The sequence below is a fragment of the Rousettus aegyptiacus genome, unplaced genomic scaffold (assembly GCF_014176215.1).
Source record: "Rousettus aegyptiacus isolate mRouAeg1 unplaced genomic scaffold, mRouAeg1.p scaffold_m13_p_16, whole genome shotgun sequence".
Classification (NCBI taxonomy): domain Eukaryota; kingdom Metazoa; phylum Chordata; class Mammalia; order Chiroptera; family Pteropodidae; genus Rousettus; species Rousettus aegyptiacus.
In genome coordinates, this window is record NW_023416291.1 from 15495542 (window position 1) to 15520509 (window position 24968).

General features: G+C 35.5%; 1 protein-coding gene across 4 annotated transcripts; it reads right to left on the minus strand.

Moving 5' to 3' along the window:
• Window positions 1-1257: 1257 nt before the first annotated feature.
• Window positions 1258-23954, minus strand: PRMT9 (protein arginine methyltransferase 9). 4 transcript variants are annotated; one of them, XM_016158882.2, is made up of 13 exons: window positions 23527-23636; window positions 21952-22047; window positions 21037-21185; window positions 19808-20044; window positions 19137-19304; window positions 16689-16791; window positions 15586-15692; window positions 10376-10568; window positions 8469-8652; window positions 5974-6676; window positions 3433-3586; window positions 1897-2019; window positions 1258-1632 (listed from the first exon to the last, which is right to left on the minus strand). In XM_016158882.2, the coding sequence occupies exons 3-13, from the start codon at window positions 21054-21056 to the stop codon at window positions 1417-1419; spliced, it is 2208 nt and encodes a 735-aa protein (XP_016014368.2). In that variant the 5' UTR covers window positions 21057-21185; window positions 21952-22047; window positions 23527-23636; the 3' UTR covers window positions 1258-1416. The 4 variants fall into 4 exon arrangements, with proteins under 4 accessions (XP_016014368.2, XP_016014363.2, XP_016014366.2 ...); XM_016158877.2 differs by lacking the exon at window positions 21952-22047 and having other exon boundaries at window positions 23527-23954; XM_016158880.2 differs by lacking the exon at window positions 23527-23636 and having other exon boundaries at window positions 21865-23516.
• Between the last annotated feature and the right edge of the window lie 1014 nt (window positions 23955-24968).

Genomic DNA, 24968 nt, shown 5'->3' on the forward strand with positions numbered 1-24968 from the left:
AATTCTTGAGGACTTACTTCTTTTTTGCTGTCCCTCTCCAATCAAGTCTAAGTCCAAAAAATTAAGGGTTAAAAACTATATACCTACGATAAAAGAAACCTTTCTTATATTCCTATTAGGATGACTAGGACCTAATCTAATTAATCTTAAAACTATCTAAAAATACTTGCAACACTGCTAATATGATAGGTTGTTATTCCTGACTGAGATGAAAAGAATAAACTGGATAGAGACTAGAACAAATTAGAAACTTGTGATAGGAAGGCCATGTAGGTGCTATTTGGGAGAAATTCCTTAGGATGGCATTTCTCTAATTACTAATCACTATCCACTGGATCATGTTTAACATTTAATACTGAAAATAAAATATAGAAAATGCTAGAGTGGTCTGGTGCAAATAGCAAGGATACGTATAATTTCTCAAAACTTTTGCTTTATATATTTATGTACACTTCCATTCACATATATGTGCTGGTTGACAGTAATTAGGTACAAAGTCTTTGTTCTGTCCACTGTTACAATCTAAACATTTCTACTGAAAGTAAAGCTAGGTAGTGTAATAGTAGAATAGGCAATGTAGAAAAAAGGTAGATCCTATTTTCTTTATGGCTTAACGTACAAAAAGCACATAGTATGTACAAGGCATGATGATCTTCTTAATCTATTTCGAGTCTTTAAAAATTGGATCACTCATATATTTCTTTCTGTACATTCAAATCAGAACTTTGAAAATACTGGTTTACGTTAAACTCCTTGAATTTATCAGCTTTTTCATTTTTCTTTGCCAAAGTAGACGAGGAAAAATGCTGCCTCCTTAAATTAAGATTTTATTTTTTTCCTATCTATCTCTTCTACTCTTAGTTTATAGCTTAAATTCTTAATGCAAGTTTGTATTCCCAAAACAATCTGAGAAGGTATTTCAGAAGTATATCTAGTATTTAAAAGCAAGCTTAGAATTTAAGGGTAACCACGACCCTCAGTTTTCAGTGGAAGCCAATTTTTTGATGTTTACCAATTATAAGTTTGGATTTAAGAATAAAAAGTCAAGATACCTTAAAAACTTAAATTTTTTGCTTAACATGTGGCAATGAAGATGACTCAAAATCCCTTATCCTCTATAGTTTTAGTATGTAGACAACTGTTAGGCAAAATTGAATCCATAGAAAGTAAAACCGAGCAATAAAGTTTCCTAATTTGAAAAACAGCCTTTTTTAAGAAAGGACGTCCGCAGCAAATATTTTTGTAGTAATGCAACTATATATTTTAAATACTTTATTAAGATCAATTTTAAAAAATATTTGACTGTTACAAGGAATTAAATCTTTACATCCCCAGTTTATGATTACAATCCCACTATTCAGACCAGAAGAATTGTGTACTTGCTTTGCTTAAACAGTTTTTCATCAAAACTGCTCCTCATCGCTTTACTGTGATGCTGACATTGCTTTTGTGGTGCTGGACGTTGAGCACAAGTACCTCACCCACTTCCACCTGGACAGGAGTATCTAAAACAACCGCAGCTTGTTTCCAGTGGGAGACTTCACTGGAAGTATCCAACCTAATCTCATCATCAAGGTACATATGATACCAAAATGGAATGGCAGTCACTTGTCCAGATTTACAAATGTGTACCTAGGAAAATTAAGAAGTCATGAAAATTTCATCAGCATTAAGTAAGTCAGTCCTTGTCTCTTTAGATCTTTACTTCGTAAATATATTTAATTACCCAATTCAAATTAATATTCAGTAATATTTACCCTACCCATATCCACTTCTGGATATTGTTCAGAAAAACATTTAAGTCTTTCAATAAAGTGGCTAAAACAATTCTATGTACATAAAGTATTACCTAGTATAATTATTCCAAATATAATAAGAGTAATTATTTTGCATCACCTTTACTTCTCTGTTAGAGGTGTTCAAATACGGAGTCATTAGATCTAGTCTTAGGAGTTCCACCGGCTCGCTTAAAGGGGTGCAGGGTAGCGAAGGGAGGTCCAAAAACACACGTATCGGTACCTAAAGAAAGTATGAAACTTTCACTTTCACTCAATTTTTGTGTGTGTGTGTGTGTGTGGCGCTAGGCTCATCAATTGCTTGCTTTATAGTTGGCTCAGTATGATAGAATGCCTTTTACATCTATTACCTCATTTAACTTAATTCCCATATTTAACCTAAAGGCATAAGGACCTTTCATGATTCCAGTTTTACAGGAAGACTGAATAAAGATTTAGGCAGGTTAAATCATTTGCTTAAATCATGGTTTCAATTACTTATAGATTCTCTGCTCAATGAAAGCCAAACTGCTCCAAAGTGTTAAAACCAAGGATGTGCTTATGTGTAAAAGAAGAACTAATAAGCAAATAGTGTAACTATTGAACGGTTTGAGAAAATATGCCAAATTCAATATATATTGAATACATACATATAATAGTGGATTTCATTTGAAAAATTCAGTTTATTTCCATAAGGCAGTGATTCTCAACTTTGGCTGCAAATTAAAATCGCCAAAGAGCTTTTAAAAAGTCCCCAACTGCTCAGGCCATACCTCAGATTGATCTGGAGTTGAGATCCTGTTAGTAGTTCTGCAAGTGATTCATGCGATGCTTAGCCAGGGGAGTATGTTCTGAGAAATGTGTCATTAGGTGATTTTGTTGTGAAAACATCACAGAGCGCACTTACACAAACCTAAATGGTATAGCCCGCCACTGTAATTGCATATGCTATACTTTTATATGACTAGCAGCACAAAAAGTTTGTTTACACCACAAACACATGAGTAAATGCACTGCTGTGACATTATCATGGCTATGATATCACTAGGTGATGGGAACTTTTCAGCTCCATGACCATCTTACAGACCACCATTGGATATACAGTCCTCTGTTGACTGAAACATTATGGGGCACATGACTATAGTCAAATGGTTGACAACCGCTGCTGTAAAGTGTCCCATCATTTTAGCCTCATCATTTGAAATAAAAAAGAAAGTAGTTTAAAAAGTATCCTTCCTACCAGAGGGAAAGTCATCAATGGATATTAAAATTAGTAAGTGAAAGTTTGATTAGCAAAAGGATATTTACATAGTCTCACCCCCACAAATGACTTATTCATTACAAAGGGAAAAATAGGTGTGAAGTTAGAAAACGGTAAAGGTGGTCAAATGCATAGTGACAGAGATTTGACTTTGGGTAGCAACTGTCCATGGTGAAACAGGACACAGATACATCAACCTCTCCCTGGACATCCTTGAAGATATGTGACCTTCCCTAGATTGATTTTTTTTTACCATAATAAATTCCCTTGTTCTAGGAAACTGATTACCATCCTAATCCAGCTAAACACAATGTCTATATAAAACTACAGAGAGAGATGAGGTAGACTGTGGATAACAGCTACCTGCTTGAACCTTACCTTCTTCCAGACACTTACCTGAAACTGGTTAATAAAAGGTGCTATATTTAATCCAAGAGTTCGTGCTGTTCCTTGAACAGCGCTCTCTTCTATCAATGTCTGTGACTCCACAAGCAACCCAAACATAAGCACGTACTGAGGGAAGATCTTGCCTCCAGACTGTAGCAAACACCTAGAGAAGGAAAAAATTTAAAAAGCATCCTGATTCCCTATATATTATAAATACCAATTACTGAATCATGATGAATTAGTAAGCTACTGATTGTATAAAGTCTAATCAACTTTGTTATTGGCTTGTAGTTCAGAATGGTAAACTACTGGAAATAACTTCCCAGCAAGTCAAACTTAATGACTGCTGATGTATGAAAGAGAAAAGTAACCAGTCAGCTGGAATGGATATCTCTTTAGATTCAGAAAGTCATCAATGAATATTAAAATTAGCAGGTGACAGTTTGATTAGGAAAGGGGTATTTACATAGTCTCATCCCCCATCCCCCTGCCAGAAATGACTTATTCATTATAAAGGGAAAAATAGTAACTTATGTCAAAAAATTTGGGTGATACAGCTTCAATGAACTGATCTAAATTAACAATAATAATGGAATAATGTAATACTATATACCTCCTGATGTGACAAAACTTTTGTGGTATTCCTCTAAAATAGATAAATTGAATCTAATAAAACATGAATGTTCCCAAAATAAATGGTCCACACTCTTCCAAACTAATGTCATGGAAGATGGAGGAACTATTCCAGAATAAAAGAGACTAAGGAAACATGAAAACTAAATGCAATGTGTGAATCTGGACTTCATTCTAAACCAGGAATAAAAACAGCCATAAAAAGTATTATTCCAACAAATAGTGAAATCTAAGTAAGATTTGTACATTTGATACCAGTACTGTGTCCATGTAAATTTCTTGATTTGATGACTATGACGGTTATATAAATGAATGTTCTTGTTCTTAGGAAATATACACGAAAATATTTAGGGATAAAGGAATAAATAGTTCCAAGAGAACAATAAAGCAAATGAGGCTAAATATTAACAATTTGTGAATCTGGGTATAGATATGTTAAGATCTTTGCACTACTTAACTTCCCTATAAGCTTAAAATTATTTCAAAATAAGAAGTTAAATACTGAAAGCAAAAAAAAAAAAAAAGTGATTAAAAAGCTAAATGCTCTAGTAAAGAGAGTAAGTAAAGGGTTAACAAAGCCCTTTCTCCTACAAATGATCTTGTGTTCACCATCTGCTTGCCTGAAAATCCTATAAAGGCTGAAAGTTGACTGTGTTGTCAGCAACACTGCTATGATAAAAAAAAAAAAAAAAAAAATTAACGTTGAAAGGTAGATTGCATCTGGACTGAGAGAACTGTGAATAAAACTCTAAGTGCCTGATGGGAAACCACACTACCTTTGGGCTTCTCTGAGTGTGGAATAACCTGCAGCCAAGGGTTCCTATCGCTTGGACTTGGAAACTATGTCAATGAGAGATACCAGTTCTTACACAAACTTTAAGGCTCTTAAGCAAGGCAGCTACCTGTATGGTCTGTTTCCTGACACCTGAACTGTGTGGGAGATTGGAGAGGGGTGAGTGGGTCACCTAATGCCATCAAATGAAAGAGAGGTAGAGGACACTTTAAAGTACTTTAAACCAAATAATCATTTTCATTTGTCGCATTTACAATCAAACATTAAATCCCTCAATTTTACTGAATATTCCAAGCTGGTTTCAATCTGAATTTCCAGATTGGTGAAGAAGAAAAGCAATAAAAAATATTTTACTGGAACAGTAGGGAAAGTACTAAAACAAGACTATATATTAAATAATAGTATTTTATCAATGCTAAGTTTCCTAAGTGTGATCATTTTAGTGTGTTATGTAGAGGAAAGCCTTTGTTCTAAGGAGATACCTGCTAATTGTTAAAATAAGGGTTAAAGTTATGAAGCCGACAACTATCAAACGGTTCAGCAAACAAAATTGTAGTAAGCTATAATAAGTCCTGTATACAGTTGAGCCTAAAATGGACTCTACCCTAACCCAATGCTTTACTCATCTGTTATTCCTTTCAAACTTAACTTTTTAGTATTTTAGGTAAAGTCTAGTAGAAACTGAATCTCCATAACTGTTAAAATTACACAGCTCTGAATAAAATTTCTATCTATGCCTTTACCAAACCAGATAAAATTTTAACACTAGTCACAAAAGGGTACCATTCTATGAAATTAGCAAGCTGAAATTTGTTTTTATTTATCCTGAATGTCTTCTTATCTATCCCTATAAATCTGTACTCAATTTCCTATACTACATAGGTAGTCTAATCCCAAAGTAGGCTCTCTTCACATCTACAGCGCAGGGGACCCTTTAGGGATAAAAAATCTGTAATGCCATGCACACAGAGAAAGGTATGAGGTCACAGGTCCTGAAAGGAAATACTTGAGGAACATTACAGGATCATGACTCATTTGCACAGTTATACCATTAAAAAATTAAAAAAAAAAATTAACAAAGTTTGAGCTCAAAAAAACCCAACAGTTTATACTTTGTGTTTTACCTAGATATTGCAGCTTTTTCCATTATTTCCTGCTGAATGAGCCCAGATGGCTCAATGACATCCAATATAATTATACTCCACAACTTGTCTGATTTAGGTCTTTGCAGCACAGCAGATTCATCTTCGACATGTCTCAACCAAAACTCAAGTGTTTCTTTAGGAAAGTGATTGGCTTCAGAGATGAGGTCCAGTGTGATACGGTGCTGGTCTTTCTCCACAGAACTGTAAGGTTTAACCTGCCCAAGTGTCCCAGCAATTATAGGCAGAAGAGAGAAGCCTTCAGACACGTCTAACACATAGAAAGGCTCAGAATTATTGTGTCCACTTTCACAGCTCATCTCACTGTCCTGACAGTGAGTCTCCATGGCCTGACATGGTTTCTCTGGAGTCAGTGAAGACAACACTTTCCTCATGGCCATTTTAAAGCCTTCATGATACGGGATGTTATTAAGCAAAGCAATTTCTGTGGATTCCAATACACATGTCTGCTCCGCAGCATCTGGTTTACTGGTCTGAAGGTTAGCCAGGGCACTACAGAGTTCAGCCTCATTTCCTAATGACAGCAAGTCTTTATTCTTGGTGAAACTTTTCCCAACATCCATTTCATGTTCCGAACTGAAGACACTGACACCCTGGATTCTTAAGTAACAATCCTGACAAGACACTTCCATCATCACATGGTCCCCGGGCTTTATCCAGTAGTCTTCATAAAACAGAAGAAAAAAAAGTTGTAATTGATGAATATGAGTATTTATAAGCCTGATGATCATCACATAAATGCATCTGTCGTCCCATTCCACCACCTCATTTTTTTTAAATCACTACAGGAAAGACTATGTCTATTGGTTTATTAGAATTAAGTGAATTAATCATTTCCTCAAAAAAAAAAAAAAAAACCCTAGGAAAAATCCCTCCAGTTTTTATGTAGGAAAAACAAGTTTAAAGATTTAATTAACTCATAGTCTAATAGAGAAATACAAGAGCTCCATTACTGGACCCCAACTATCAGTATTTAGTGCTTTTACTACAATCACTGAGTATCATCAAGTCCTCAAAATTGGAGGTTGTGGGAAGGGCAACAGGGAACTCTCAATCTTCTTTGGTAATGAAGCCAATAATAACAAAGATAAATTCAGGGTTCAACACCAAACCTCACTTAAACTTAAAGGGACATTCTTCAACAGAAATTTCCAAAAGAACAAAGCAGCATTCAATAGAACCTTATCAGTAATATCTCTTAACTGACAGTCTTGCAATATTATAAATTTGAAAATGAAGAAAAAACTAAGTCCTAGAATAGACTCTAGACTCTATCAAGCTCTTTTCTATTCGCTTTCACATTTGGTCAACTTTAAATTTTTTTTTAACACCTACGGCACCTGGTATTCCGAGGTGGTCTCCCATCCAAGTACTAATCAGGCCCAACCCTGCACACTTGGTAAACTTTAAGATATAAATGTACAATCACAATTCCTTATCGGCCCCAGAGCCAGTTGAAAATACAAGATGTTATTTTATGTTTAAACATTTAAAATGTCCTTTCTCTAAGAATAATTTTTTTTAAAGGCTATCTGAATAAGTTACTATAAAAGATTTAGAATACACAAACGCAAATAGAACATGTCACTTATTAAGTGCCAGTCACTATGGTAGGCATTCTACATCCATTATTTCTAACAATCCCTACAACAGTCTTGCAAGGTAGGTAGAATCATCCCATTTTTATATAACAAATACAAAAGTTCTGAAAAATAACCATCTAGGCCAGCCAGGGAGTCAATAAGCAAAAGAGCTGAGATCTGAACTCAAGTCTGCCTTCCCCGACTGACTCCAACACCACACTAGCCACAATGCTGATTCCATGACTTAATGATCTTGCTAAATTAGATCCGTCAGAGGAGAAACAAAGAGCCATTCTTAAAAAGGTAGAGTTTTTCTAGGTACTATAACTGCTGTGAAATGGAGTGAAAATGGTCAAATTGTTGGTAAAAAAATTTTTTCTATGCCAAAAATATCTTTAAAACAGAACTTTCCTAGAGAAGTCCATGGAATCAGGTACACTCTAAAGCTGCAAAATTTTGTGCTTACATGAGTACGTGCATCTCTATGACCCAGGGCCCCACAGATGCCATCAGATTCTGCAAGCCGTAAGGAGTCTTGCACTAAAAGTAATGCTTTTTAGGGCACCAGGTGCCATAAAAAATGGATTGGCATCTCTTATGTACTGGTAGCTAATCAGAGCAGAAGAAATGATTTAATGATACATATTTGTGAGCGGTATGCAGTAGAGTACTGTTTTAGTTTCTCTTCTCAACTACATATATTGATTACTTAAAGCTACTTTTAAAAAAGAAAATTCTCAAAGATTTAAACAATCTTCCTTGACTGAAAACTTTGTATTCAAAGTCATTTTTCTGACACTGACTCAAATGCTTCGAGGATTAAAGCAATAAGTTTTAAAAATACCAAAACAAAAAAATTAGACAATATAATACCTGCTAGATTATGTACAGGGTAGACAGCCTGTTCCCAACATGTTTCCTCACTAGGACTTGTAGATAAACTGTGTTCATCATCAAGCTGGAGTACAAACCAAATCACAATAGCATCTAGTAGGCCTTCTTTAATAACCGGGACACCAATTTCACCAGGCTTTTTGGTTGCAAGACCTTTTAATTCCTAACAACAACAACAAAAAAAATGTAAAAGGAATGAAAATGTAAAAGAAATGTAAAATTAAATTTATATATTTAATATATACACACCCCAATATCACATCACTTTCCATTTCTCTAAGTTCTCATTCCTGCCAGTGCCCTTAAGGGATCAAAATCTTGGTACCCCTACAACCATTTAAGGCACACTGAATGGGAAACTCTGTCACAGTGGAACGCCATGCAACTATTAAAAACAATGAGGCATAAACATATTACTGATGTGGAAAGAAGTTTATGATATATTGTTGAATAAGGGCAGTGAATGCAAAAGCAATAGACTGTCTTGTTTTGTAAAAAGTGTGTTTGTGTGTGTAGAACAGAAAAGCAAGTCTGAAGAGATGCACTTCAAACTGTTAACCTTGAGAAAGAAGGGCTTAATTCAAAAAAGGAAGAAATGTACTTTTTCTTTTTCCCTTCTATACTTCTGTATTACTTGAAAGTGTTAAATAGGCAAGCAATGCTTTCAAAATTAAAGCCTTAATAAGGGGTTTTTATTTTTAAATTGTGGCAAGGAAAAATTAAAATAAGAAATCTTAAACTAACTGAAGGATAGCTTTGGGGTAGTTAACAGCTGTAATGCTGTTCTTTACTGGAGTGTTCTATTAGAAAATAAATGCTCTTGAAGCTCAGCATTAGTAAGCAATGCCAAAATGTGCAGTTAGCTCCAGATCACCTCAAGAAAAATCTAGTAACAATAGGAGAAAACTTTTATTAAATTATAAAAATCTTAGACTAAAATGACCCTCCCAAAGTCTTCTATCTCCAAGCAGTTTTCATCTAAAAAACTTATGTACTTGAACATTTAACCCTTTAAAGATCTTCAGAGGATTCTCTATAACTTCGATTTCTTTGAGCACTTTCTCTATACAGCACATCCTTCCGCCGCACCGGCAACAAACACATAGACTAGGTGACCAATTTAACCTGATTTTACCAAGACTGTCCCAGTTTCAAAATCGAAAGTCCCACGTCTCGGGAACAGCTCAGTCCCGGGCAAACCGAGATAGTTGGTCACTGTAATAGTCATACAATTACTGTTCATTTTAAGGAATGCTGTTAATTTGAAATGGCAGCATGACTCATGAAAGCCAGAAACATCTTGAATGGAACTGCCTTTGCACTCATGTTGTATAATAGGCAGGAAATTAATGTAAGCAACAGTTCCATCATCTGTATAGCAGCCGTCCCCAACCTTTTTGGAACCAGGGACCGGCACTCCTATGAGAATCTGACGCCTGATGATCTGAGGTGGAGCTGCGGTGGTGATGCTAGCGCTGGGGAGCGGCTGCCAATACAGATGAAGCTTCGCTAGCTGGCCTGCCACTCACCACTGTGTGGCCCTACAGGCCACAGACCAGTAGCTGTCCCAGGGCTGGGGGCTGGGGACCCGTGCTGTAGAGCACAAGAATAATTAAAACTGTATTGCAACACTGTTGTCTGAGTAACCTAAGAACACATGTGAAAGTACCTGGCTGACACTTTACTCATTCCCAACAAATCCTAGAAAATTTTCTCTGTATTTAAAGCAAATAATTTCAGGAGGGAATTCTGGTTATTGTTTAATTATTTTCCTTACATAGTAAGTAGAATTCCATGCAAACTCATAAGACGGTTCTATGTATTAATTCTTTTAAACAACAGATGAAGTTTAATGCTTAAAAATAGTAATTGAACTTTTTTTTTACCTGAAGATTGTTGAAATCTACTGTCATAATTTCAAAACACTCTGTCAAAGCCAAATATCCTCCAGGAACTCGACTCATCTTTTCAGTTGTATAGGGTTCAATTGTTTCTTCGTTATCTACAGAAGAATAAGCTGGACTCTGAAATTTCACATTTGTTGGCAAACAGATCCCAGCAATGTCCTTAACACCCACCCTGGTGAGACAGGAAATAAGAGGGGGAAGGGAGAAAGATTTTTTTTGTTGTTTTTAGAATCATGTAGTGCACTGAATCCAGCAAAAATAAAGATAAAAATGAAATTAAACTTTATGAACAAAGGTTTCTTAAATACAATTACATACACACTATTTATTAAGAAAAACAAATGATAAATAGGTCTACGTTAAAATTAAGAACATGTGCCCATCAAAAGATAGATACCCAGTAAGGAAGTAAAATGGCAAGCCAATGAGTAAAAGATTTGTAACACATCAATTCAACAAAGGTCTCCTATCCAAATATATTTTAAAATTCCTACAAATTAAAAAGAATAAAAACAAAAATGGGCAAAAGACTTAGACATTTCACAAAAGGACACATCCAAATGGCCAATAAGCATATGAATGTTGCTCGGATTCATTAGTCATCACGAAATGAACCAGAATGAGGAAAATACAGTCAATACCAAGTGTTGGTGTGATTACAGACAACATGCTATAGGTAGGAACATAAAATTGGTAAGACCCATGCGTGGGCTTCATCACTCAGGCTGAACATGATCTCTTTCAGGTGTCTGACATTTCCACTTCCGGGAATATGGCCCACAAAGTGCACACTGACAATCACCAAAGGAACGTTAAAGAATGTTTATCGTTCTTCTATTTCCAATGCCAAAAAATTGGATTTTATCTAAATGTCCCTAGACAGCAAAGTGAACAAATGTATTATGGTATGTTCATAGAATGGCATACTATAGAGCAATGAGAATGAACAAACTACACATAAAAATGTGAATGTTTTGGACAAAAAAGCCAAGCACCAAAAAAAAAAGTATGATTCCATTTGTATGAAATTCAAAACCAGCAAAATAATCTATGGTGTTAGAAGTCAGGAAAGTGGCTACTCTTGTTGGGTAGGGCATGGGTAAATGGCAGAAGTTTCTGGTGTGGGGTAATGCTCTGAACCTTGCTTTGAGCACTACACAAGTGTATCAACTTCATGAAAGTTCATTAAATTATAAATGTATGATCTATGTACTCGCTATAATGTTTGATGTCAGTAATTCACACTAAAAAAATTCATGAACATTTTAACACCACTTTGTAAGAGGAAATACTCCAACCTCATCTTACATCAGAGACATTAGTCCATCTGCCTTTATAGGGTTTCAGAAGTTCAGTCTACTTGTAGAAATAATTTTATTATACTCTCAAAAGATAAAATTATCAAATGGAATTAGCAACATCATTTTGTAAGAGGAAATACTCCAACCTCATCTTATCTCAGATATTTATTTATTAGTCTATCTGCCTTTATAGGGTTTCAGAAGTTCGAACAGCCTTCTTTTAGAAATGATTTTATTATACTCTCAAATGATAAATTATCAAATGGTATTCTTGATTTTAATAACTCTTAATTAAAAGTCATGTTATAGAAGCAAAAAGAATGTGACAAAGTTTCTTTAAATGCCCTATAAAATACATGAATATAAAGTTATTTTTTCAAACTTTCAAACAGTAAACAGTGTAGTAAAAAAAAGTGTAAGTCTGCCTTCACAGTACTCCTTTGTCCCCATTTCTTCACTGTTAAGTTTCACATGTATCCTTTCATACCCTTTTTCTTTATATTTATGTAATGATACATATTATTATATTGCTCAAAAATATTATACATATTTTTTTCTGTACTTAATTATTTTGAAAATGATTTCAAATTTACAGAAAACTTCCCAGATAGTCTAAAGAACCCCCATAGCCTTTAACCAGACTCAAAATTTTTTAATATTCTGCCACATTTGCTTTATCATATTCTCTCCTCTCCATATATATTCTTTCTTCTGAATCACTTATGAGTAGGTTACATTCATCGTACTCACTTATTTCTTAATAGATACTTCAGTGTTTCATTATTATGAATGGGGATATTTTCTTAATCACAATACAGTTATCAAATTCTATATTATCTAATCTTCGGTTCACATTCCACATTTTTCAAATGATCAATAAATCAAAAATGTCCTGTATAGTTTTTTCTCTCTGATACGGGATCATGATTTCAATTTAGCTGTCCTATATCTTCAATCTCCTTTGACCTGGAATAGCTTCTCATCCTTACTTTGTCTCTAATAACATTAACAATTTTGAAGGAGGGCCAGTTATTTAACAGACTGACCCCAACCTGGGTTTGTCTGAGGCTTCCTCACAAGTACAGACAGGTTATACATTTTGGACTTAATACTTCCCAAGTGATGTATCCTCAAAGTATCAAATTTGGAGGAATCTTACTGGTTATATCAATCCTGATTGCTCAGTTAAGATGTTTTGTGTTTCTTCCCTGTATATTTTAACATTTTTCTTTTTGTAATAAGTCATTTGTATTAATTGCAACAAGATACTTTGAAACTATTTAAATACTCTGATCCTTATCAAGTTTCTCCATTTAGCATCCATTCATAATTCTTGCTTGCATCTTTCCACAAGGATTGCAAATAGTAATTCTGCATCATTTGTTCTACATTTTGAATTAGCATTCTACTGTAAGAGTTTTTCCGAATAATGTATTTATTATAAGTAGAGATTCATGGACTCTTAGTCAATGGGTTTTAATTCACAGCTGCCCTTACATATTTTGGTCCTTAAACTGTCCCAGATTTGGCCAGCGGGAGATATTTCCAAGCATACTCCGGTGTCCTTTAACACCCCTATCATTTTTTTTTTACAGTAAGCATCCTTATACACATATCACTGCACACACGTAAGTATTGATCAGGACAGATTACCAGAAGTGGAAATGCTAGGTCAAGGATTATACACATCTTTAGTTTTGTTAGATAATGCCAAACTGAGCTGTTAAAATGTGGCACCACCTATAAGAAAACAGGATAGGATCAATCATTTTTAGTTTGCTAACATAAAGTTAAAAATGTTATCCTATTAATTTCCATTTCTCTGTCAAATAGACGATTATATTTATACTTTAAAAGTCGCAATTTTTATCTCATCTGTCACCTGCCTTTTAACTTTATCTTTCACCAATGACGTAAAATAGTAAATTTTTTTTCATTTTTTTTTAATATGGTCCAATTTGTCAATCTTTTATAGCTTCTATAAACCTTGTGCTTTACTTCAGAAAGCCTTCATCGATTAATGGATTTTTTACACTTAGATATTTGATTCATCTGGAATTAAGAGAATCTAACATTTTTCCTCAAATGAGTACACTATCTCTACTTGCTGAATAATTTATTCTTTCTCCACCATCTAAAACACCAAACCTGTATCAGATACGAAATCCTTATAAATTCATCAAAGGTCTGTATTGAGATTTCTTACTGTGTTCCACTGATTTATTTTTCTATTTCTGCATCAATACATTACTGTTCTTTATTTCTAGTTTTTATATCTAATAAAGTAAGTTACAATAGTTTACTTGGCTATTCTTAAAATATGTACTTATTCAGATGAGCATAAGATTCAACTGATTAGGTTCCAAACAGTAATTTTTATAATAAGGGTTTATAAATGTTTCTACCAGATAAAACAGCAGCATTCATTTACATTTCTTTCAGAACTTTTCTTCACAGTCCTCAATCCACACCGCTGAGCTTTGTAAAAAATAGATATTGGGCCTCACTCACCCAGACTTACTCAAACAAAATGTACGGCATTTTTATTTTTACCTAAGTTCCTCTAGTGCTTCTGTTGCACAATCAAGACACTCATTTATAATATAAATAAGTCAGTGATGAAGGAATTCTTTTTAAAAATGATAGACACCAATCATTTAATTTCTTTTGCTAGGCAAACAACTTTAGTGGTTTTTCTATAAAATATAAAAAGAAAATACAATGAGGGCAAGGAGTCTAGAAATATGTCATAGCTAGAAATCTCAGCAAAACACAATCTATCTTTTCTGATGGGCAATTCAGCAATGTTTCTATATAGCTTGAATAATGTACAAACCCTTCAACGCAGTAGTTCTTTATTAAGAAAGTTATCTTAAAAAATAAATAAAAGTCTATAAGGACATAAATACAAAGATATTTACCCTTGTTCTTACAAACAAAAAAGTGGAAGCAACCTAAAAATTCTAAACTCTGAGAACTACACTAGAACAAAAGGTAAATATATCTATCTATTGTCACTTCTGAAAAACAAATTCATATACAACACACTTACTTACACAAAGCTGACACTCAACCAGTACACTCTCTTAAACCAGTCTGTTTCTTTGGTTAGTGCCCTGTACCCTAACGATCAATAAATATTTTTACTTATCACTATGTAATATACATAGAAGAGTGTAAGGAAGAATATACAATAAGGATGAACAGTATTTACCTACAGCAATTATCAGGATGATTTTTATTTCATTCTTTTACTTAGTATTTCCTAAAATATTTGTTACATTTACCACTAATAAGTTACTGTAAGCAGGACTTCCTTAACAGTCCTAACAAAATATGAATCAATATTTTAGACAAAGAAAAAGCCCATTAATTTTCAAAGAAACTTCTAAAACTAAAAACATTTTTACCTGTATCATAATCGGTAAGTAAATCTTACTCTCAAGGGTAGAAAGATTCTAAAATTTCATCCCATTCAACCACAAAACATTATAATACCAATAAAGTTATTAAGAAGAAAGAAATGAGAAATAAGTTAAAACTGAAATTATTTTCATATTGGAAATTTTTATTTTACTTTCATATAAAATCAATCTGAACTTAATATATTTCTACATGAATCTATCACACATCAAAAGGACACTAAATTTTATACAATTAATTTTCCGCTAGAAAATTGAAAGCTGATTTTAACATTACAGTCCTATTTTTAAAGAAAATTTTAAAAAAGGAAAAAAAGATAATAAGACTGGAATAAACATCATGAATTTCAAAGTCAGAAAACTACAAATCCTCATCCAAATAAATATTCATCAAATAACCTTTAAAGTACAGCCTTCTCCTTAAAATTGTTATTTTTAAATATCCACTATGTAAATAATCACTTACCTATGATGTCTCCTTATCTCTGCACATTCTACTGCCATCCCAAAGATAACAGCACTTGCTGGTATAACTTTCCCATACTTTCCACAATTATCATTTTCACCTCTGGTCTAAAAATATAACAATACAAATTACATTCAGTTACATGTATGCAAAAATATGTGTGATGACAAATGATGAAAATTAATAAGAACAAAAACTTAAAACAATAGGTGAGGATACACAGATTTAGGGTGTTTGTTCTTGTCCTTTAAAAAGTTTATTTTCATTGCTACACATATGTATACACATAATGTATATATGTATGTATATATAATGTGTGTGTATATATACACATATGCATATGTGTGTGTATATATACATATACACACACATATAACTTTATATATATATGTGGTTTTAACAGTACAAACAGGAAGGGAGGAAGTGAAAGGGGGTAGCTATAAGTCTGTAAGTCTACATATAGCACATGACTATTGGGTATGACTTTAACTGAGAAGCCAAAATCATCTGTATCTACTTGTAAAACAAACTGCTCTTTTTTTCGACTTTTAATTAGCTGTTTTAAATCTAAAGCATTTTTGTAAAAGTACTGAATTCTTACATGTTAAAATCCTTTCATTCATAATATGTATTACATAAACCAAATCTACAACTTTTGAGCCACTTAGATGATTTCAATGAAAAATATAATTTGGTGATTATAAGAGGTAGTCCTGTCCAATCAGTCAGTACTGGAGTCGACTAGTACCTTAAAACCACACCAAGCCAGCTATCGCTACAGTCCCTTTGGTAATTTGCCATGGAGGTGGTAAGACTGAAAGTACTTCCATTTTTCAATCCTACTCAATCCACAGTCAGTTCCTTCACAATGCAGTCATGAATTCCTTTCTGGAGTATTTTCTGCCTATATACCCTATTTGGGCACACAAGTATACATTGCATTATATTATTAAAAAATTTTTTTTGCACAGATTTCTTTCCAACTACAGAGTATGTGCCTTAAAAATGGCCTATATTTCATACTGTTTTGCAAATATGCTAAAGGGTCAATAAATATCTGTTAAAATAATGAATTCTTAATCCAACTTAAGTATTAAGCTTACCTTTGGCTGCAAAAGTAAATGCTCCCATGCATGAATCAAACTTTCCACAATTCCTTCTCCAAATAGACCTGCATCGACAGTTTCTGTTACAACTAGGGACACTCTATAGAATGATTTTTTAAAGATATATGTAAGTAAAATATCATGCTATTTATATAAAGATGTCAAAGCTGAGAGAAGGAAGAGTATGTTACAGAAACAGTTCGTAAAAATTTTCTAATACATTTCATTTTTAATATCTACTCTTGAACCTTGAGGAACTTGACTCTAATGTTCCTCGAGCTCCTCTATTCTCCGCTGGTGGGTGGGTGGGTGGAAGAGTGTCTGTGTGTGTGTGTGTGTGTGTGTGTGTGTGTGGTGAGGCACAACCTTCACTTAACTCTGCTGCCTACTCACGATTCCTGCTTTAATCCTTAAGAGTGGTTCATACCCATTATTTTTACCAGTCCCCCTCCTTAGTAAGGAGTAATTGGACTTCTATCCCAATACTCTAAAAATACTATCACCAGTGACTTCACTACTTATCAAAATAAAATCTTTCCCAACTTTCATTTTTCTTGATGTACGAATAACATTTAATGTGGGTGAGAAGCCCTGCCTCTTACAATCCTTCTCTACCTTCCATGTTTACTAATCTTACACATTGATTGTGCCTTTCTTGTTACTTCTCTTGCTTTTCCACTACATGTGGGTTTTCACTAAAGACTAGTCCACAGAGCTATAATTTTCCATCCATTCTTTCTTTCTAGAAAATTTCACTCAAAGACATACTAAAATAATTACTTCCTTCTCTGGACTTCTTTAGCACTTCCTGCCGGCATCATTTATTTGTATAGTTAGAAGATTTAAAAAAAAAAAAAAAAAGTCATGATTATTCCAGATCTTCCTATCTAGTTTCTAGGTACCTTGAGAACAAACACTTTGGTATTCCCCACAGTGTATAAACCCAATACACACACACACACACACACACACACACACACACACACACGCGTTCAATATTTATGATTCTATACATATAGAATGTGGAAGGTATCTCAAATCATCTAGTCCAATCTCTAGATTAGCTCAAGGTCAAAATAAATAACGAAGTCCTTACTAGAATCCGGATCTCCTGAGTCAAAGCCAGTAGATCCTTCTACAACACTATTTGTGAGAAAAATATAATCAAATTAAGGTAACTTTGAGTCATAGCATGGACTGACTGTGAACCACCAAAATTCATGTTGTTTGAAGTCCTAACCCCCAATATGACTGTATTTGAAGAGGGTCTTTAGGAGGTAATTAAGGTTAAATGCTATCATAAGGGTGGTCATAACCTCATAGAACTGGTGTCCTTATAAAAGTGGAAGAGAGACTAGTGATCTCCTTCTCTTCAAATGCACAGAGAGGAAAGGCCGTGTGAGGACACAGCAGGAAGGCAGCCATCTGCAAGCTAGGAACAGAACTCTCACTAGAAACCAAACTTGCCAGTACCCTTGATCATGAACTTCTACCCTCCAAAAGTGAGAAAATAAATGTCTGTTGTTTAAGCCACCTCGCCTACAGTATTTTGTTACAGCTGTCTGAGCAAAGTAAGACAATTCAGGACACTGTCAATTTCTATAAAATGAGTACAATATCTGCTTCAACAATCTACTAGGACTTCTTTCTACTTTATGAGAACAAATGTAGAGACCACAGAGAAGCATAAGTATTATGTAAATATAAATATTATTAGGTATATACGAAAGGAGACTTTTAAAAATCATAGTCCAAATGACAACAAAGTTTAAAAAGCTCTGTTTCAATATAAACTGAATTTAAATAAGATGAGAAGATAGACTACTCAGGAGAGGTAGTAAAGCAAGTGCTACACAGAAAAAACTCTCTAAAATGAGTGTTGGACTAGATGATTTTAAATCCCTTCTAGCTCTAAAATTCCATCACCCTTGTGGTATGGATTAAAGTGAGATCATATAGTAAAAAAAACAAGACTTATAATATTTAAAGCATTTAAAGGGCCCAAGCCACTGACAGCTGCCACTTCTAAAGCTTTCATTTTAGCCAAGGATATTAACACAAAATGTGATAAATCTATCAAGCCTGATCCACTCATGCATTATTTTTAAGAACAGTTTTTAAAATAGTTATTGACCACACAGTACATATTACCTATTTTTACAACTAGAACACTAGAAGTAACAAAAGTATAGTGATTTGCTAAAGGTCAAGTTTCTTTATTAAGTTCCTGGCCACAAATTTTTCTCTAGGTCTTTAAATATTTTTTATCAAAAATATGACCTCGTGAAAATCCATCTTATGCTAAACTATCCTATATCCATAGCTTTACGATACAAGAGTTTTAGCATTTCTGTTTGGACTAGAAGCTAGAAATGTTAAATATCTTAATTTTTAAAAAATAAAATAGTGGATTAAAAACACTAAAATTAGTTTACTTTATAATACCTTTCGGGAATGTGTTTTGGAATTTCTATGTCAAGCGACTTCATATGTAAAAGTTTGATCCCTGCTTCCATCTGGTTTGCTGCCACTACATCACAGGCGAGTTCGTACATGGTCTTGGACAACTCGCAGGCATACACTGAATGCGCTCCAGCTTTTTTAGCAAACATGCTATAAGGGGAAAAAGTGCTCCATCAAAAAAAAGTAATCCACTGTATTTTTTTTTCAAACTTTGGTGGAATTATGATACTTAAATATGGGGTTACCCTTCAATTATTTAACACAACCATTATTCATTCATTCCACGTTAAAAACGAACTAATGTTCTTGTTAAGAAACAAATCATACAATAAATCATGACATCTACCTTACTACAAAGACACAATTGGCATGAAAAACATTAATGGAATTAAACAGCTAGAGTCAACCAGAATATTAATGTAAAAATTATATTAAAATTTAATGCAAAATTTCAACAGCTACAAATTTTTCTTAGTTATGTCCAGTTTTTGATAAAGCAAAAGTTATAGTAAAAAATATAGCAACAGCATAAGTAATCATAGTAAGTTTACAAAAAAACTATTTTAAAATGAGTTAAATATGCTATATTTGGTAAAATTTTTAATTTACATTTAGCATACATGTATAGGTAATTAAAAGACAAGTACTCAAACCTTAGTATTCCAGTTCCTGCTCCAATGTCCAAAACACTTTTGGATCCCAAACAAACTGCCTTTTGGATTGCTGCATTGTAAATCGTATTCCTTTTGGTGTCATTAAGCATGATGAAGTGCCAGCGTTCCACCAACCAGTTTGCAACACGATAAAAATTCTCTTTAGCATCACTGAAATCAGGGTTTAGCTTCACTGCTTTATGAAAATACCCAGCTGCTTCATCTCTAAAGCCCATCCTAGAGTAAAAAACAACAAACAAAATATTCAGCTGTGCTATTAATTACAGTGCCTTTGTTCATGCTACTCAACTGACCTGAGAATCTCTCACCAACACCTCAAATCTTACTCAACCCAAGTGCCATCTCCTTTGGGAAGCCTTCGGTGAGGACTGCAATCCTTGATCACTTCTTTCCTTTCTGAACCCCTAAATTTATGCATTCCAGGACATTAACAAGTACTTGACTACAATTACTTTTGTACTATAGCACAGCAAAAGCTCTCAAAGTCATCCTCCACTTAACCAACCTACCAGAACACCAGTGCTTTTGAAAAACCATTTGCTTTGTAAAAAGTGCTAAAGCCTATGGCTAGTACACTCCTCTCTGGTGTGCCTGAATACCTTTTCTCACAGCAACTGAATTGAATGGTCATCAAGAGTCAGCTGAATTTGCTGCCAGACCAGTTTACACTAGTTGTTCTTGTTACCATAATTATATATATTACAGATATGAAATAAATATGATTGCAAAAAGAGAACCATTATTTCTAAGGACGCCAACAAACGAGAGAGAGAAAAAATATCAAACCAGACAAATTCCAGTGACAAATGTCCAGCAAGTTCCAGAGAACATTATCTACAAATGCCCCGGCAAGGCACCATGGTGACTTCTCTGCTCTCCTGTGAACCTTGGTTATGTCCTCTCCAACAAGTCCTGGATCTCAGCCTAGTAAGGAGCTGAACTCTTCCTTGATACTCTGTCCTAGCCGTTGAGGCAATGGCTCTTATGTAGGATATAACATTAAAATTGTTCTGTTATTACACATTATATCTGCTATTCCTATATCCTTCCAAATTCTCTTCATATCTTACTAACCAATTCATCATTACTCTGATCTTGTTAATAATTCTTTATATTAAATTTTCTCTATTCAAATTACTTTACAATGTATTCCTGATCTAGACTGATACAGAGTGATTCTTAACAAGTAATATGAAATCACTACACACCTGAAGAGATGCTCCCCCATACTATTGCAGATCACTTCATCATCAGGAAACAGCTCCAAGGCTTGCTCATAGCAACCAAGTAAGTCTTGTGTTCTATTGAGGGCATCAAGCTCTTCAGCCCATCTGAAGAGTGTATATTGAAAAGTTTCCTTTACAAAAGAGAAAACAATAAGTTAGTCAATAATACGAATGACAAAAGAATATACAGTAGTGGTTGAATTTTCACGGAGAATAAAGTTTCATTACTATTAAATGATCACCTTAATTTTTATTTAGTTTTAGTAGGCACTGTTTGCTAAACAAATACATAAATGATTAAATTTCACCACATTCATGGCAATAACATGCCGAATTAAACAGTCTATTCTCTAACCTGTCTCCATTTTTAGCTGCCATTTCACATTCTCCACCTATCTCTTTTTTTGTGGACTTCCTATGTTTCAGGAGTTTGACCTCAGCCCTCTTCTCTTTTCTCATCCATCTCCAATGTATTAACTATCATTTATGTGTTGATGGATGGCTACATCTACATCTATAACCAAGATCCTCTCCTCTGAACCTCAGGCTCATGAATACAACTTCTATCAGCCAGGCTATCTCAACCAGGGATTGCACCCATAGCCATCTCCTGAACAATCAGTATGCAAAGACTTACAAATAAGAACATAAATCCTGTCCCTGTCTTCACAGAGGCCTCATAGAATTTTACCACACAATTTTTAAAAAATTCAAAATGTTCTAAACTGAACCCATCATATCCCTCTCACTCAGGATATAAGGTCAAGGTACCACCCAACGGCAAACCATTTAGTCACCTTATAATGTTACCTTAACTCCAATACAATTAGTTGCAAACCCAGCCAATTCTCTCTCAATATCTTTAAATCTGTCACCTCTTCATCCCCAGGGTTATACCGTAATCTGGCCCTTTAATCACTTGCTGGACTACAGCAATAGCCTTCCCACTGTCATCCTCACTCCAATTACACCTCCCTCCAGACATTCGCCACACTGCAACACAGTGAAAAAAAGAGAAGGCTTTAGTCATTTCAGATTTATCACGATCTCATTTTACATCATCTTCATATATATTATACAGAAGAATTGATACCTGAAACTGAATTTCAATTAAGTTCACTAGAGAGACAAGAATAAGGAGGAAGATTCTAGGGCATGAGTGGGAAAAAGCACAATTATACGAAATGAATCAGGGAATTAACAGATGCATAGGTTGCCGTGCCTGAAGTGTGGGTATGGGGAGTAGAGGCAATAGTAGAGTGTAAGACTAAGGAGATAGATCTTTTGTAAATGCCCAAAGAAATATGGACTTTTTTTTTTTTCCCCTGCAGGAACCAGAGCTAGTTACTAAACCCAACTGAACACCAGGCATTGAAATACAAATTTTAGATATGCTTTTTCCCCCCAACTTTATTGAAATAGAATAATTAGTTGCTCATATAATAAACTTTTAATACACAATAAATAGCTATAAGGAAGACATTGTCTCTGCTTTACAAGAGGAAATTGAGGAACAAAGAATAGAGGAAGTAGCACTGGGATTGATCCATTACTCCACTGTTGCCTACTGTATCTAATATATAACCTTTTCTGCCTTTAAGACAGCTGGTCCTGAAATTTACACTAAATTTATGTAAACTACAAACATTTAGATGCTACTGATATCTGTGGGATAGAGGTCAGGGATGTTGCTAAACATCCTACAATGCACCAGACAGCCCTCCACTACAAGGAATTATCCCATCTAAAATGTTAATAGTACTTAGGTTGAGAAACCCTGAGTGAAATAAAGGAATGTAGCTTGAAGCTGAAAATTGAATGCAAAATTAAATCATTTTTCGAATTTAGAATCTAAAATAACTTGAAAAAATGTACAGCATTTCAATAAAATAATTGTCACAAATAATCCAATAATATGAAGCATCATCAAATGATTGGGCTAATTTAGAACTTTATCAAACTACATAAACCCACAACATTTCTTCTATCTAAAACAGGGACAACTACAAAGACCCCGTGTGGCAAGGACAGCTAGAATTCAATACAGTAGTTGGGAGATTATCACCTGAGGCCTCATTTACAGTATAGCCTTTCGAATTTGAGTGTGAAGGAAGTTTTGCCATAGAGAAGTGATGTCATCTGACTTTTGTTATGAAGAGCTCACACTGGCTGTGCTGTGATAGGCTGCAGGAGAAAGTCTAGTTGCAAGCCTAAGCAACAGTCAGCAGATGACCGAGCCTTAAACCAGGGTAGTTAAAGACGAAGGTGGTGACAAGTGAGAAGGTTCTGAATATATTTTGAAGGTAGGGCAGACAGGATTTTCTGATGGGTATGAACAAAAGAAAGGAGGCAAGGCTTATCAGTAAATATGAATAGCAACGACCTGCTCTCTTCTCCCAATTTAGTTATGTATTTATTTTTACGAGAGCAGACGATGTGCCAGCAAGCCAAAGAAAGAAGGGGCCTCCTCACCTTCACATCGTCTTTCAGCTCCGGCGCCAGGCTGAGCACGAGGAGGTAGTGAGCATAGGCCGTGCCGAAGTCCTGGGCGCGCATGCAGTGCTCTGCGCTCTGCAAGGACCGCGACACCAGCTCGTCCCGCCCGGCTGCTCCGGCGCCACTCCCGGCGCCCCGGCGAGCCCTGGTCCGCGAGTTCGGCATAACAGCGTCACCTGCGCTTCTACAGCCAAAGAGAGGATGCTTTAGTAAACGGAACTGGAAAACTGTCTCGATGGCTACACGTCCATGTGACCGACTAGAGCGCGAGATCCCGCAGACAAAAGTGATCACGGCCGCGGGGGAGCGAGACCACCTCCGACAGAGGAAGCCACACCCCGTCCCTGGCCGGTGGAGTCGACCCACCGCGACGCACGACCGCGCAGCCACAGGCACCGACCGACGGCGCGCTGCGCGGACGTCACCGCGCCCGACGCGTACGCTGCGTAGGAGCCGGAGGCGCGGAGAGGCCAGTGCGCGTGCGCGTAGGACACCGGCCCTGAAATCCTCTTCTACTCGCCTTCGTCTGTTTTATTCCCCGACCCTGACTGAAACCAGAGCTTTTCATTCCTGTTCCTTGGCGTTCAGGCCCGTGTGACTTCGGCTACAAGACCTCACTCTGCAGACCCAGTCAGAGCGAAGCTGCACCCGCCCGTGAGGGACGTGGGTTGGCATGAGAGGAAAGACAGCCTGGCATTTGTGGTGATGCTTAAGGCCTTTGGATCGTGATGCACCAAATCTAAAAATGGCAAGACTGGAAAGAACCCAGAGATGACAAAAACACCTTAGATGTGGTAGAGGGAGTGCTTTCACTGGCAGTATTTTAAATCATCCTCACAAAACCCTGTAAGGTGGGCCTTTGTGTTATCCTCTTAACGACAGAAAAGGAAACGTCCTGAGCAGTTACTTGCCCAAGATCACAGTCAATAGCATAGGCATGGCTCAGACCTAAGTTCCCTTAGTGTCTTCAGTTGTTTTAGGGGACAGATTCTGTATTCTGGAGAGGCGCGGTGGGCGGGGTGGAGGAGGGTGGAGAAGGTATAGGAATTACAGTTAAAATGTCATTCTTGTTCCCGGTTTCAAACACGTTAATGGTGACATTTTACTTCAGAAGAAACAAAAAATAGAGCATATTGTGTATCAAACTAACAAATTTTGGGGACTCCTTCAGTTTTCAAAAGTCCGTTTGCATGCCTTTTTGCCCTCTCCCTCGGTTTGATTATCTGAACCACCCTTTCTCTGAACACCTACCTATGTAAATCCTGATCAGTTCTTTAGAGTCCAAGTCACTAGATTGTAACCTGCTCCCCTAGTCAGAAAGCTCCTCAAAGAATCTGTTCTTTACCATCTTAAACTTTACACCTAGCAGAGGCCAGCTCAAAGCAAGAATTCAGATTTTTAAAGTTTTAATGGAAAAT

Coding starts and splice junctions, on each gene's coding strand:
- PRMT9 (XM_016158877.2), bottom strand. CDS start 23,715: ATGCCGAACTCGCGGACCAGGGCTCGCCGGGGCGCCGGGAGTGGCGCC. Junction 20,045..21,036: donor ATGGGGGAGCATCTCTTCAG/GTGTGTAGTGAT, acceptor TTTTTACTCTAG/GATGGGCTTTAGAGATGAAG. Junction 1,633..1,896: donor CCTCTAACAGAGAAGTAAAG/GTGATGCAAAAT, acceptor TAATTTTCCTAG/GTACACATTTGTAAATCTGG.